Raw genomic sequence first — 16,572 nt, forward strand, 5'->3', positions numbered from 1 at the left:
TGATTGAAGAATGGTGATTAATGAATCCATGATAATGAAGATTGAAGAATTCAGAGAGGAAGGATTTTTTTTATGGAGTCATATAGTAAAACTTCTTTGCAGCCCTTGGAAATGTGCTGTTAAGGTTCCAATCTAAAGTTATCATTAGTACATCTGTGGCTTTAGGCATCATAGTAGGAGGTATGGATGTGAAAGAGAGAGGGGGTTGGAAGGGTCAGTAGCTGTTATCTGTGTGTAATTATTATTTATAGAAACATAATTGATGATACCATGTTAATCAGTTATACTTCTCACACAGTAAACTGGGAATATTTGGTCACAGTAGGTATACTTGTTTAGTTAGCTCAGCACTTTATTCTGAACTTGAGTTTTTAACTATTTGACAAATGTCTTTATCGATATGCTAAGTTTACTTTTCTTGGCAGCAGGAAAAAAATCTTTGTGACAATTGTCTGTGTAATTGAATTTATTAGGATAGGATCTGCTTGTTAAATTTTAGCTTATATAACTGTCTAAAATACAAAACATCTGTATGTGTTTTATTTCTAATTAGAGTCTTTGTTGGCATGTTTACACAGCAGTGTTATTTTGGAATAACTGACGTTATTTTGAAATAACAAAGCATGTGTCTAGACAGCAAGTCATTATTTCGAAATAATGGAGAGCTGGAGGATGTCTTATTTTGATTCCTATAACCCTCATTTCACAAGGAGTAAGGGAAAGTTGAAGGGAGATTGTTCTTCCTTCAGCTTCCTGCTGCGTAGACAATGCCAAAAGCCGAATTAAGCTAATTTGACTTCAGATATGCAATTGATGTAGCTGAATTTGCATAGCCTAATTCAACTTTTGCCCTGCTGTGTAGATGTGCCTTGTGTAAGCTTGGCAGCACTAGGCACTGCTTCTGTGCTACTCTACCCTTAATCCCACCTTAAAATTTGGTAGAAATCATTAACTTTGTAATATGTGATTTCCTTACTTTGAATATAAATGGTTCAGGTACTGCATGTATAATTTAGTACATTGTTGTGTTCGTGGAAGTGATCTAGAAAACTGATTTTTTTTGTGCAATTAATAGCACAGATTAGTACAATTTGTCAACTTTACTTACTATTTTAGGGTCTGGGACAAAGTTATTAGTGGATCCTGCAAGATTCTTGTTTTTGTTGCTCTGGAGATTTTATTAACCTTTAAGATGAAGATAATGGCCCTGAATAACACAGAGAAAATCACACAGTTCCTTGAAAATGTGAGTACTCATCCTAACTGTGCATTATTTTTGGTGCTGTAGCAAATATTTGCAGGTTGAAGCAAAAAAATCTTTAATCCTTTAATTTAAGCAGCATGAAAAAGCATTGCAAAATGTATTACATACTATTACCCACTATTCTGAGAACTGGGTAATACTTAGGGAGATAAGGTAGATTGAGGGATATTTTGATTGTAGGTTAAATGTACGAAAGCAACGTTCAATGTTTGTATGTATTTAAGTTTTCTATTATTTTAATAGCTGTTGCTATTACATTATATTGCTAACTTTTAGGGGGGAAAGAATCCATGAGGTGGCTGGTTCAGGGTTTTAGGAATGGGTGATATAGGCTTTTACCTTTAGAGACCAGATTGATAGCTACCTTCAGAAAAATCCGTAGGAAGGATCACTGTCATTTAAAGGTCCCCAGATTGTTATCTGCGGTATGATTGGGCCTCTTCCTCCCCCACATTGGATGCATGAGGCAATAGGTTCCCTGTGTGGACCATCAGTGCCTGAGCACTACCTTGAGTTGTCTTGCTAGAACTACTTGTATCCTGGCATTGGATCCTATTCATGTTCATGTGCTACTGAAGGACTTCTGTGAAAAATTTGTGGCTTCCAGCTATGTTAATTTTAAAACATTCCTTACAAAGAATTTCTTCCCTCCCTCCCCCCCTCTCTTTTCCTCCCCAAAAAGGGCTTTTAGTGTAGGTGACTGAAACCTCTCTTTATGTGGAAAAACTATAGAGATCATTTCTCTGAGAGCTAGATGTCAAGCTGGCCATACTTGAGCATTTCAGATCTATCCCAAGGCATTGAAGATCATGAGTTGTTCTGAAAGGCAGATACTGCATGTGTCCATTTTTGTAAATCTTTTGATTAGAGAAAGAAATTACAAGTTTGGAAGTGGAGACAATGGAGAAAAAGTAACAAGAATTTGATTTAGGCTCTCTGTTAATCTTTTGACTACCTTGTTAAAACAAATCTTTGTCTTGTTCTTTTGTAGATTCCTCAAGATAATACTGATGCAATAGTGAGCAAAGCTATTGATTTGTGGCACAAACATTGTGGGACCCCAGTACATTTGGTATGAGAACTTGCTGTAGTCATCAGCTATTGGAAGGACGTATTTTCTGATGGTCCTTCCCTGGATTAATATCTAAAATTGTTTCACATTTTCTCTGTAAATGTCAAGGTGATGAATATGTAAAAGCAATAGAAATAAAGACAGTTGGCTTGAGCAGTTATTTTTGTAAGATAATGGCAACATTCAAGTGGGCTAGTGTGATGGTTCTCAACCTTTTCAGACTACTGTACCCATCTCAGGAGTCTGATTTGTCTTGCAAAGCCTCAAGATTCACCTCATTTAAAAACTACTTGCTTACAAAAATGTCATAGCACACTATTACTGAAAAATTCCTTATTTTTTACCATATACTTAAAAATAAATCAGAATATAAATAGTACTTACATTTATAAACAAGGCACAGTCTGTGTGAAATTTTTGTTTGTACTGACTCTGCTAGTGTGTTTTATATAGACAATTGTAAATGTAGTCAAATATCTACGTGGGTTGATATACCCCAGTGAAATGCATATCCCTGGGTGAGAACCACTAGGCCAGGTCCACTAAACTGTAACGTTAATTCTAGTTGTTCAGCAGTGAAAGGTCTAATATACTTGCAAATACAGATTTGCCTGCTTCTTCATACCACACTACAGGCAGTCCCCGGGTTACGTACAAGATAGGGACTGTAGGTTTGTTCTTAAGTTGAATCTGTATGTAAGTTGGAACTGGCGTCCAGATTCAGCCGCTGCTAAAACTGATCAGTTTCAACAGCGGCTGAATCTGGATGCCAGTTCTGACTTACATACAGATTCAACTTAAGAACCCCAGGCGTCCCCAAGTCAGCTGCTGCTGAAACTGATCAGCGGCTGATTCCAGGAAGCCGGGGTCAGAGCAGCTGGGGTGCTGCCGGGTTGATCCAGTAGCGCCGAGGAGTGGCGCTGCGGGACCAACCCAGCAGTGCCCCAGCTGCTCTACCCCAGGCGTCCTGGGCAGAAAAGCCTGGTCTGCTGCGGGGGAGGGGGCACTAGCTGCGTCCCCCCACCCCCCAGCAGACCAGGTAGACGCGGAGCAAAGCTGCGGAGGACGCCTGCAGCGGGACAGCCCAGACGCGCCACGGCTGTCCCGCTGCGGGCATCCTCCGCGGCTTTGCTCCGTGTCTCCCTGGTCTGACCAGCGGACCAGGGAGACGGGGAGCAGCTTTTCTCGACCTGGAGGACAAGGGCGGCGGGACCGCGGCTCATCTGGGCATCCCGTCGCTCCCGTCCTCCGAGGCGAGAAAAGCCTCATTCGTAACTGCGGATCCGACATAAGTCGGATCTGCGTAACTCGGGGACTCCCTGTAGTCAGTTATTTTTTTGTATATAAAAGACAAAGGATGCTGTCCTTTGTTGGTAAGTATACACTAATACAATGGTTAGGTCCTTTCAGTGTCTATTAAAAATCAGACACTGTAACAAGTTCTTTCCTTACTACTTGATTTATATATTGGTAAACAGTCTGAAAAAAGTGCCAGGGTGTTTTGAACACAGAAGGGGAAAGATCTTTAAAACGTTATTGATTAAGAACAGTGGGAACTGATGATAGATAAGCAGCTTGCTTATAAACTGTGAATTGTCCCGGAATGCCAAAACTGTTAAGTTCTCTAACTGCCTTATAAAAAGGTTAAAAAGAACAAATACTGTAGTCTTGCAGCACCTTAGAGACTAACAAAACATGTAGGTGGTATCATGAGCTTTCATGGGCACAACCCACTTTTCAGATGAATGGAAACTTATATAAAACATTTGCTTTGTTTTAAGTGATTCTGCTACCACAGCCACCCCCTGGAGCCACAGTTCTAATTCAGGTTAGATATATCAGTAGCCATGATAGGAATGCTTTACCAAAATTGGTGGCTTTAATCTTCCAAGCCAACACCTCTCCCTAGAGGTTCAATACTTTAGCGTGAGGAGTGCCTGATTGCTCCTCAAGCCAGTAGAAGCTGAAGATTGCCTGGTCAAGCAGGATACAGGTTTGAGCAAGTGATGAACATATACCTCCTTTCAATTTTTTTAATCCATTGTCTCTGCTGGGAGAGTATTTAAATAATCCTGTTTAACAGATTGTTTTGGCTGCCAAGTTTTAATGAAAATCAGCATCTGGAACCAGAATTGCTAAACCAGCAGCCTCTTTTGCAGCTACAGAGAATGTTTTCTTCATTTCACTTTATTGAGCTAGTTAATCCAAACCGGGGCCTGAAAAACACAAAAGTTTGTTTTCTCATTCCAGTCTATGAATACATTAGATGTGAAAATAGTTCTAAAATATTGAAGGACATGGTAACCAATGCCATTGGTTTTTTTGGAGAGGGTACTGGGTATTGAAAAATTAGGATCAATGTCAAATAGATTCAGTTAAGGAGAAAGAAAATTTGAAAGTTTGTTTTAGCTGTTTCAAGCAATAGGGTCTGCTTTTTTTGCTCCGCTCCATTCTGTTCTTTAAATGCAAAATATGTTTTGCTAAAACTACTTATCTTTAAAAAGATTCTAACTTGATTCCTGATCCTGCAGTAATGCAAGTGCAAAATTCAGGCCTTAGGCTTTCACTGAATGGCCAGGAGTGTGTGGAATCCTCATAGATAGAATGCTTTCAACTCATAAGGAGCATGAGTTCTCCTGGTGCCTGTGCATGACTCTAGACGCTTGTCTTTCTGTTGCAATTTACCAGTGCCTGTTTATATCATAACAAATCTTGTGTTAAAATGGAGTCTAGCAGCACTTTCAAGTATTCCCTGGAGTGGCTGTAAAATTGGATGCACCTATTTATAGCAGGTCCTCTGAAGTGTAGTCTTTCTAAAAGCAAAAAACCCTTAGCAGTGTAGTCCAATATTAAAAACATCCTTGACTATATAGCTCAGGGATGGCATAGTGGTTTTTCAACTGTTGCTGGTTCAGAACCAGCCTAGCTTTTTACTGACAAAACGGTTAGCCTTTGATTATTACAATCTAGTTCCAATGGGAGTTTTTCTCACTACGTCATTTAAAAAAAAATCAGTCACCATCTCAAGAGGGCCCAAGGACATAGATGCAGTGACTAGTTTTGCTCCCAGAAGTTGCACCTTCAAAGAGCCGTGTCTAGGGTTGCCATGTGTCCTGTTTTGAACCAGATAGTCTGATATTTTAGCTTTCTGTTGGGGAAACAAATTGAGAAAATACCGGACATATAAAAGTCTGGTATTTTCTAATTAAATAAGTTTTATTATTATTAGGAGTATCAGTACGTAGTTGCGTACGGCCTGGCTGGTAGACACGCTCACACTGCGTGAGCGTGGCTACCAGCCAGGCAGTATGCAACTACACAGAGAGGTGGAGGTGGGGCTGGGATGGAATCCTTGGGGCTGGACTTGCCCATGTGCTTGGCTAGGACTGTGGGTGGGATGGACAGCACCCTGAGATCTACATGCGCCCAGGCCAGCCCCGCTCCCTGCTGGCTGTTTCTCCCTCCCCACTTCTGATCTCTCTTGGCCAGCCTCACTCCCCCCAATCCCCTCCCGGCCAGCCCTGCTTCCTGCTGGCCGGTTCCCACCCACCCTGATCTCCCCTGGCCAGCCCTGCTCCCTCCAATCCTCTTCCCGCCAGCTGGTTCCTTCCCCCGATCTGCCTTTCCAATCCCCTCCTGGCCAGCCCTCCCCCCAGATGAGATCAAGTGTGGCTGTTTTTTTTTTTTTTTTTAAATCATCTGGTAACCCTGTGTCTGTGCTAGGAAAACAGGTGGGTGACCATTTTAAACAATGTTTTGTCCCATGTAGGCAGGATAAAATTGTTTGGACATGTGGCTAACGGTAGGGGAGGCCCAGAGTTACATACGTTTGCCTTTTCCACGTGCTCTGCAAGTGCCTACTTCAAACAGAGGTGAGCCTCTTCGTAGTTTAGAACTGAGTGGAGGCACATGAGAGCGTGGGAGTGACAGTGTTCTGGGGAAAATTGGTTTCCCCTGAATTTGTTAAAAAGTCCATCAGTAATGAAGCCAGTTAAACTCGTCACCCTCTGCTGACTGCTTTTGGTTCGTTCTTGAACTCACTACTTAACTAAAAGTAAACAAAATGCCTTATTTGGACATTCAAGTCCCAAAGGGTGTTTTGGCAAGCTAGACAAACAGTCTTGAACTTCTCATGTTAACAATAGCAATTTTATATAAACATTTTAATAAAACACAATGAATTTTCACATGTTTTCTGGGTTCCATTCCAGCACCACTATTTAAAATGTCAGCCAAAACAATTTTGCATTCTTAGCTACATCTAGTAAAAGAGAAGTATGTCTTTCGCCAAGTGCGTGGTTCATGCGGTGAAAGCCTTATTAGCTACTCTTACTTCAGGCAGCAGTGGGGGCACATTCTGCAAGAGAACAAGTTGGTTCAGCTCCATGCATCTTCTCCTACCATCTGGTTATGCAAGAGAAGTTTATTTTACAACTGGCTGTCAAGTTTAGGGTTCATTTTTTAAATTTTAAGCTGGGGATTTTATTCAGACCATTAGTGAGGTTTAGTCACAAAGTTTGGCAATAGTTAAGAGTTGCCTCAGGAGACCTGTGGTGCTGGGGACCAGCAGCTCCATAAGTATACTTTGTTCAATGGCCATACACAGCCCTCTGACTGAAATCAATATGTGCATACCTGGAGGAAAAATTACCCCCAACGAATATTATTGTGACTTTGTCTACACTTCAAGTTTTGCTAGAAGAGCCAATGCAATTGAAGCACAGATCAGCATTTTCTCATGCTTCATTTGCATAATCTCTTCCAGTCCGTTTTTGTGTAAAACCAGACAGTGTGGACAGGTCTGTTTTGTGCAAAAACCCCTTTTTGTGCAATAGCCTTATGTTACTGTGACAAAAGAACATTTTTAAGTGTACCAGATGACTGGAGGCTAACTAAATATGATGGTAATTTTTTTAAAACGCTCTAGCGGTGATCCTGGGAGTTACAGGGTATGCGTACACTTGATTCCTCCTTCAAGGCAGGAATGCAAATATGGCCATCCGAAATTGCAAATGAAACAGATTTAAATATCCCACGCTTCATTTGCATAATTGCAGACTGACGCTTTTCTGCAATAGCCCTTAAACCTCATTTTTTGAGGCGTAAGGGTTATTTTGAGGGAAGGGTTTTTTGCTCGAAATAACCCCGTGGGGACTGAGTTTGATGTCCTGAAATAGCTCTATTGTGGAAAAGCAGCAGTCTGTGATTATGAAAATGAAGCACAGGATATTTAAATTCCCATTTCATTTGCCATTTTGGATGACCACATTTGCATTCCTCCCTAAGTCTCACTTCAGTACCAGGCAAATTGGTTGACCCTATAACAGCATTATCAGGGACACTGATTAACATAATTTGGTGGGGGAAGAGTCAACCAGAGTTTTGTAAAGGGAAATCGTGCCTCACCAATCTACTAGAATTCTTTGAAGGGGGTCAAGCATGTGAACAAGGGGGATGCAGTGTATATACTGTACTTAGATTTCCAGAAAGCCTTTGACAAAGTCCCTCACCAAACACTTGTAAGCAAAATAGGAGGGAGAAGGTCCTCTCATGGATAGGCCAAAAGGATAGGAATAAATGGTCAGTTTGGTGTTCCCTGGGGCTCTGTACTAGAACTAATTCTATTCAACAGTCATAAAATGAGCTTGCAAAAGGGGTAAACAGTGAGGGAGCAACATTTACAGAAGATATCATACTGCTCAAGCTAGTTAGGTCCATAGCAGACTGTGAAGAGCTTCAAAAGGATCCGTCAAAACTAAGTGACACGGCAACAAAATGGCAAATGAAATTCAGTGTTGATAAATGCAAAGTCATGCATATTAGACAACATAACCCCATATGTAAATATAAAATGATGGGGCTAAATTAGCTGTTACCACTCAAGAGCTCTTCAAGTCATTGTGAATAGGTCGCTGAAAACATCCACTCAATGTGCAGCAGCAGTCAAACAATGTTGCGAACGGGTAAGAAAGGGCTAGAGACTAAGAATAGCTTATGCTGCTATATAAATCCATGGTATGCCCATCTCTCTCTCGTGCTGCAGGCAGATGTGGTCAAGTCAGGTCAAAAAAAGATATATTGGCAAAAGTTCAGATAAGGGCAACCAAAATGATTAAGGATAGGGAATGGCTGTCATATGAGGAGAGCCTAATAAGACTGGGACGTAGCATGGAAAAGAGACAACTTGGAGGGGGAAGATATGACAGGTCTATAAAATCATGACGGCTGTGTCTAGACTGGCAAGTTTTTCTGCAAAATCAGCTGCTGTTGCAGAAAAACTTGCCAGCTGTCTACACTGGCCGCTTGAATTTCTGCAAGAACACTGACTTCCTACTGTCTGAAATCAGTGCTTCTTGCGGAAATACTATGCTGCTCCCGTTCAGGCAAAAGCCCTCTTGTCCAAATCATTTGCGCAAGAGGGCCAGTGTAGACAGCACAGTACTGTTTTGCGCAAAAAAGCCCCGCTGGATAAAATGGCGCAAGGGGCTTTTTTGCGCAAAAGCGCGTCTAGATTGGCATGGACACTTTTCCACAAAAAAGTGCTTTTGTGGAAAAGCATCCATGCCAATCTAGATGCGCTGTTCCGAAAATGCTTTTAACGGACAACTTTTCTGTTAAAAGCATTTGCGGAAAATCATGCCAGTCTAGACGTAGCCGACTAGTATGGAAAAAGTGAATAAAGGGTTATTTTCACCATCCCATAACACAACTAGGGGGCACCAAATGTAGTTGTTTGTTAGGTTTAAAACAAAAAGGCAATACTTTACACAACATACAACCTATGGAACTCCCTGCCAGAGGCTGTTGTGAAGGCCAAGACTATAATAGGTTTAAAAAAAAAGACCTAGATAAATTTATGGAGGATAGATCCATCAATAGAGCCCCTGCATGCACATGAAATTTTGCATCTGCATCTGCATCTGCATCTGCAAAAAAAATGAGCTGTGGCTATCTGTATCCACACATGGAAATAAATCATAGCCATGGCTTTGCAGGGTTCTGGCCGTTAATGGCTGATAGGCAGGATGCCTTAGTCTCTGTTAAATAGTGCTAGAGAGGCAGCCGTGTTAGTCTGTTCTAAAATTTGATTTGTCAATTTCACATGCGTTCATTTTTTTGATTGTGTCACGGTATATATGGGTGTGCTAATTTTCTTCCACAAATTGATCTGAGGAAGTGGGTCTGGCCCACGAAAGCTCATCACCTAATAAACCATCTTGTTAAGTGCTACATCATCCTTCCTTTAGACACTGGGAATGGGTGATGGGATGGCTCACTTGATGATTATCTGTTCTGTTTACTCCCTGAGGCACCTGGCTTTGGCCACTTTTGGGCAAACAGGGTACTGGACTCGGTGGACCTTTGGTCTGACTCAGTATGGCTGCTTTTGTGTGTTTACTTCATAAAGTTTCACTACTGTTGCACCCCCCCCCCCAATCTCTTCGCTATACTACCCCAATTCTGCATACCAGATGTCCCGCAATGGAAATCTAATGTCAAATATGTGAATTACGGTTACCTCACGGGCATTATGCCCAGAGTCATCCACTGGTGCTGACCAGGTACAGGTACGTGTCAGTGCCTTGTGTCACTAGCTGAGCTTAGCGTAGCACCTTACTGAGCCTGGGATGAAGCGTGGAAGAGAAGGGGGAGGGTTGAGGGGAGAAGGAAGTGTGGCAATGGGGCGCATGTGTTGCAAGCAGGGTTGTGAGAGGTTGATGGAGCTGGTCAGGGATGGGCTAGAGAGCTGGGGGAAATCCCTGCTAATGGCTGGGCAGATTGAGCATAGGGCTGTTTGGGGGGCTTCACATGGAAGCAGGGCTGCGTGAAAGAGCAGGGGAAGAGTACCGTTAGGGAGGCAAGAGACGGTCTCTGGCCCCTGCTCTCCTATTTTGGTTTCCCCTCCTGGAAATGTACAGCCCCACCTGCACACATCCCAGGGGGAATAAACCCCACAGGCATAGCCATGGGTCTCCAAGGCACCAGCACCTACAGAAAAAACAAACAAACAGGAGCGGTCTTGCAGGAAGTCCTCAGGAGGGACGCGAACAGCAAATTGCTTCTGCCCATGCCTGCTCTGCTCCCTCTTGCAGAGCAAGGCCAGGGCCTTTGGCGGGGGGGAAGGGGTTAAAGCATAGTGGAGTGGGGGCAGTGACTGGGGCTTTGGGCACAGAGCACTCCCAGGAAAAAATGCTACTGTTAATATTGTGTAAAATACAGTCCTGGGCTGTGCTAGCCAATGTACCACTGTCCTACCTAGTTGAATTACATGGACAGTTGAAAGCAATGAGGAACCCTTTGACATAAATGGTGCTAAAGACATACTACATACTACAAAAGTATTTGGGCAAAGCAGTAATAGTTTGCAGCAGGTCTAATTTTGGCCCTTAGCCCATAAAGGCAAAAAACAAAAACAAACCATTTCTGTTAGCTCCCTGTCACTGTACAAGCGACACTAAGGCTTTGTCTACACTTGTAAATTTAAAGCGTTGTTGTGGCAGCGTGGGCATGACTAATGCTCAGTAACTCTGAGCTCTGTGAATTAGAGTACAAGTGACCGAAGAGTACACAAGTGCCTTGCTATATACAAATGAGACACATGGATGTAGGTACAAAGCGCTAAAGCCACAAAGGGACTCAGGTGTAACACCTAACCTTCGGACCCCTGGCTGCCCAATGGAATTAGGCTTCTGCTGTCCAGTATGGGGCCAGGTGCCTATGAATGTGATTCTCAGCAGCCAGTAAGATGAGCACAGAGTGGTGGAAGTTGGCCAGGACTGGAATGCAGAGGAAAGGAGCTGGGGTTCTATCCCCAGGTGTCCTGCTGCCTTGTATCTTGCTTCAAAGAGATTTTTAACTCCAGACTTCAAAAAGAAGCCTCAGAACTGTCATTCATGCTTAAATTTGACGCTTTACGAATGGGTCTTAAAGATGCTAATTATCTCACCCATTACAAAGATAGCTTCCCCAATTATCACCCCTAAGGTCATTACCTCACAGACACTAATCTCTCCCCCCCCCCCCCCCCCGGCTGTTCTTAAATCTGATTCATCAATTTTATATGTGTTCACTTTTTTTTTATTGTATGACTTTGGTATATCTGGTCATGCCAATTTTCTTCCACAATTTGATCTGAGGAAGTGAGTCTGACCCACGAAAGCTTATCACCTAATAAACGATCTTGTTAGTCTGCTGCATAGTCCTGTCTTTTGTTTGAGGTGCTTAGTCATAGTAGTGAGCAGTGGTTTGGTCAGTGGTGCCTAAATATTGGCCTTCCAGCACCGAAGGCCCTTGGTGAATCTCTCACTCTTCTCTTTGTCTTACTTCTCCTCTGAGAAACAAGTGTTATAGGAACTTCCAGGGGTAGCTGAGTTAGTCTGTACAGGTAAACTGAAAAAACAACAAATTCATGGGCACAAACCACTTCTTCGGATGACAGGAGTGTTGGATGTCTAGGACCAAAATAAACAGTAGAGAGGGGGAGTGGGGGGAGAATACCCATGATATGGTAATAAATTAATCCTGTAAAGTTTTAGGAGCTCATCAGCGCCTGTGTAAATGCACATTATGCTTTATGTCCTGCTTACAATGGTGTTATCTTTGTTGGTTACTCTTAAACCAACACTATTTACATTAAAAAAAAATCACAAATCTAAGCAGAACTGGTTCGTCTTCTTTCCCTTTCTTACTGCTGTCAAACAGGTAAGACAGAGATGGGCAGTCCCTCAGCCTTTAAGTCTGTGAAGCGATGGCTGTTAGAAAAAACCTCATAGTAGCTTCTGCTCTACCGGAGGTGCTAATGCTGTTCCCAAACTGGCCAGGAGAGTGTATCTTTCAATGCAAAAGTAGAACAGTGGCTAGACTGAGACAGCAAGATTACCATCCATGCTTCAGATACGAACTGGGCTGCGCTTTAGATTAAGATGAATTTGCTGATTAAAGCTTGAGGGAAGTACTTAAAAATCCCCATTGGTACTCCCACTGTCTTGAAAGGTGGGGTGCCCCTTGGGATAGAGAGAGGCATACTCCCTTCATTGAGCAATGTCCCAAGGCACCTATAACACATACTCAACTCTGCTTGCAATGTAGTAAACAGAAGCTACCTTCACTTGCCTGAAACTCTCACGTGCTGACAGAAAGACCACCACCTCATTTTACAGCCTCTACCCCTTAACGCACACAGTGCCCTCCAATGCTGGATTTTCCACTTATCCTTCATTCACCTCCCAGACCAGACTTGTCTCTCACCTAACCACTAACTAGCCCCACGGCAGGAAGACCCCGTGCTTCGCTATTCACAGCCTACACAAGGCAGTTCTGCAGTCTCTCAAGAGGCACATGCGCCTTTTTCCTTCGATAGCACACCTAAGGTTGGGGGCAGGGTACACAGCCCCGCCAGGTCACCTTGTATCACAGGCAGCATGTGTGTAGGGGCATGCGGGGTTACATGCCCCAAACACACCGTGGGGCGGGAGGAGCAAGGGGCCAGCCTGCAGCCAGTGGGTGGACTAGTGCAGGGGTTTTCAAGCTCTGGGTTGCGGGTTGTAAGGGAAAGCCGCTAGCTGGCTGCAAGACGCTCTGTTTACCTGCCCTTTACCTGCGGGATCACCATTCCCGGCCAATGGGAGCTGCAGGAAGCGGTGTGGACCAGGACACCACTTCCTGCAGCTCCTCTTGGCCTGCAACAGTGATCCAGACTGTAGCCAACAGGCGCTGTGATCGCCTGTACCTGTGGAGGTGAGGTAAACAAAGTGTTTTGTGCCCAGGTAGCATCTTGCCCTTATGAGCTGCAACCCAGAGTTTGAAAACCCCTGGAATAGCAATGGGGAGGGTCTGGTGCCCGCAGTAGGAGTGTATCCCTCACCCGCACTCACCAGCAGCAGTGGGGGAAGCGGAGCAAGGCGACCTCGGCTCACTACCCCCCTCCAGGTGCATCGCTTGTGGAGGGGCTGGACTACCCTACATATCTGTGGGAAGCAGAGCAACGCAGCCAGGGGAGCAAAGCAAGCCCGGGCTGTTGCTGCTCTTGCCCCGCTGCTGCCAGTGAATGTGGGGGTGGAGTCAGACCTCTGCTGCCAGTGAATGGCCCCACTCGTCTCCTCCCTGTGGCTGCATCACTCAGGGAAAGGGAAGAAGTAGGGCAGGGAGGGGTGACGTGACTGGCTTTCCCCCCATTCCTCTTCATCAGTCACCTCTGCCTTGTATCACAGTCAGAGCTCTTCCAAATGGCTCCAACCAATTCCTTCATCATTCGATACAGCTGCACCTAACACAATGATACTGCAGGACGGTAATTGCTGGGGCTAAGGATCATAGAATCCTAGGGCTGGAAGAGACCTCAAGAGGTCATCGAGTCCAGTCCCCTGCCCAAAGGGGCTGTTAAGGACCAGTCAATTATCTGATAAGCATTTGCGTAGCAGATAGTCTGTTGACTAGTTGATTCCCCACCTTTGCTGCCTCTATAAGATAGAGGCAGCAAAGGGGGGGAGGACGGGGTACTTCAAAGTGGCAGTGCTGCACAGCTGATCCACAGCTCAGCTGCCTTGGTGTTTCAAAGGGATAGTGCCACACAGCTGAGCCTGGGATACAAACGCATTTCAAAGGGGCAGCTGTGGAGCCCAGGGTCAGCTGACCCCAGGCTCCTAGTGACATGCAGCGCAGCATGGAGCCCGGGGCCAGTGGGGGACTCTGAGTCCCCCACTGACCCCGGGCTCCATGGCTTTGAAATGCATAAGTGTCCCTGCTGGGGACTCATATACATTTCAAAGGAGGCACCCATGTGCATCCCGAGTCAGCGGGACTTCCCCCTGGCCCTGGGCTGCAGGCAGAGTTCTGCATTCCTCCTTTGAAAGGTACTGTCAGAGGAGGAATGCGGAAGTGCCTATCGACTAGTTGATGGAAATTCCATCAACTACTTGACTAGTCAATTAACCGCAATTTAATATCCTGAGCTGAGGCAATTGCTGGCTCAAGGGATGCAGCGTTAAGGGATATGCCCACAGAGTCATAACTCTCTAATTGCTGGTTCTCAGTGTGGCTGAACTACTCCATGAGAGAGAATAAAACCATAGGGTGAGAAGGGTCATCATTTAGTTGTAACCCCCTACCAAGATGCAGGACTTGTTCTGTCTCAACCACTCCAAACAGCTGGCTATTCACATGGGTGTCAGGCCCTTCAGGGAGCCTAGCCCATCCTGTCTGCCACCCACAGGAGCTCTGAGCACCCCCCTCCATCTAACCAGAGGCACCTCAGTAGCCTGGGTCAGGGGAGGCTTAGCTGCCCTGGACTATTCAGCTTCTTTTGTGAAAGCCTTCAGCGCAGGAGGTTCCATGACTTCCCTAGGCAGTTTGTTTCATTGTCCCACTGTTCTTGCCAGAGGTGGATGAAGGATTTCCTGGGGTCCTGAGCCAGAGCAAGTGGGAGTCCGGGCGGCACTGCAATCTCTCCTTAGTGGCCACCCAAGGGCTCACCTTAGAGGGAACACCCCTTCCACCTGCAGTCCTGCCCCCATTCCACCCCTTCTGCCTGCAGCCCCATCCATGGCCCCTTTCTGCCTCCTCCCCAGGACCCCACCCCTAGTCCACCCAGGGTCCCTCACTACCCCTTTTACTCCTTTCTATCCTCCCCACCCCCAGTCACAAGACTGGAGAAGCTCTGTCCCCACACAAAGCCCTTGAGCTGCAGTGGGGTGCAAGAGCTCCTCCAGTCGCAGGGCCTCGGCGGGGGTCTGGGTGCTGGGGCTTGCCCTGCCACTCCCTGCACTTCTGCAGGGAGAGCAAAGCACAGGCACACATGCGCACAGTGAAGCCAGTTCCCTGGGCTCACTGACTCTCCCCCGCTTGAAGTGGTATCTGGGCCAGGGGCACCTACAGAAAAATAATACTGGGTGCTTAGCACCTACCAGCAGCCACGCGGATCAGCTATTCCCCCTCCCCCAGTACCTCCCACAATCAGCTGTTCAATGGCACACAGAAGCATGTGGGGGAGCAATGGGGCAGGAAGATGCAGAGGGAGGGGTGGAACGGGGCAGGAAGAGGGGGCAGAGGTAGGAGTTTTGGGGAAGGAGTGGCTTGTGGCCAAATCCTGGAGTGGAGTGGGGGTGTTGACCTGCGGGAAGGGAGGGGGATTAGGGGCAAGAGGAGGCAGAGAGGGAACCTGGGGGCAGGAGCTGGGGCAGAGCAGGGGTTGAACTCCCTCAAGGAACTGAGGAAGTCAGAATCTGTGACCTGCTGGGAGGAGAGGTCGGTTTAATGGGGCAGCCCCAGTGGTTGCTGCTTTTGTTCTGGGGTTGGTGCTGCAGGGACGCCACATACCAGGCCCATGCTCCTGGATTTCCTTCTTTTACCCATCCACCATCCCTCCCCACTGATCCCCACCCCACCCCACCCCATCCTTTCACTATTTCCTGGTCTTCCCGATACTACTCCTTTGCCCTGCCTTCTCCCTTCCCCAGGTATTCACTGTTGTACAGGAAATAGGTGGCATCCAATCCTCTTCCCTTTGCTTGACCTGACAGGTGAGGCAGGTGCAGCGTGCGAAGGACAGTCAACCCTCCCCCCGAAACCAAGCGGCACAAGCCTTACAGGGCACCCTGGCACTTGCAAAAAAGGGGGGGGGGGAAGCAGCACATGACACACTTTTTGCGGAAAAGCATCCGTGCCAATCTAGACGCGCTTTTCCGCAAAAAAGCCCCGATTGCCATTTTCGCAATCGGGGCTTTTTTGCGGAAAACAAATCTGAGCTGTCTACACTGGCCCTTTTGCACAAAAGTTTTGTGCAAAAGGGACTTTTGCCCGAAATGAAGCAGAATAGTATTTCCACAAATAGTATTTCTTACAGTAGGAAGTCAGTGCTTTTGCGGAAATTCAAGTGGCCAGTGTAGACAGCTGGCAAGTTTTTCCGGAAAAGCAGCTGATTTTCCGGAAAAACTGGCCAATCCAGACACAGCCACAGGGTCTTGTTACTGCTCAGCCAGAGTAAATGCATGTTCCCTTTTATTTTCCGTCTCATAAAGAAAGATTGCTTTAAACCCGGGCATTGGGAAACCCTGGCTGAATTGCCCTGTGTGGTCTGCTTCAGAACTCAGCAACAGAGAGGAGACAGCAGAACTGAGAGTGGGTGACTTAGGCCAGGGGATCAGCAAAACACAGAGAAGGGTCGCTTTTACCTGAGCAATCCAAGGCCACCTGGCTCTTTAGAGAGCAAACCCTGGTGCATCTGAGAGTTACTCAGACA

The 16,572-nt window shown here is 45.7% G+C and overlaps 1 protein-coding gene across 6 annotated transcripts in view; it reads left to right on the forward strand.

Annotated features, from left to right (window-relative positions):
- TBC1D7 (TBC1 domain family member 7) overlaps nucleotides 1-2,489 on the forward strand; it is a 29,702-nt gene extending 27,213 nt beyond the window's left edge. For all 6 annotated transcript variants that reach the window (XM_075921237.1, XM_075921235.1, XM_075921239.1 and 3 more), the window contains 2 exons: nucleotides 1,117-1,246; nucleotides 2,256-2,489. In XM_075921237.1, the coding sequence (XP_075777352.1) occupies nucleotides 1,117-1,246; nucleotides 2,256-2,342 (217 nt within the window). In that variant the 3' untranslated portion in view covers nucleotides 2,343-2,489. The remainder of the gene's footprint in view (nucleotides 1-1,116; nucleotides 1,247-2,255) is intronic.
- Nucleotides 2,490-16,572: the final 14,083 nt, after the last annotated feature.

This window comes from Pelodiscus sinensis, chromosome 2 (assembly GCF_049634645.1).
Source record: "Pelodiscus sinensis isolate JC-2024 chromosome 2, ASM4963464v1, whole genome shotgun sequence".
NCBI classification, from domain to species: domain Eukaryota; kingdom Metazoa; phylum Chordata; order Testudines; family Trionychidae; genus Pelodiscus; species Pelodiscus sinensis.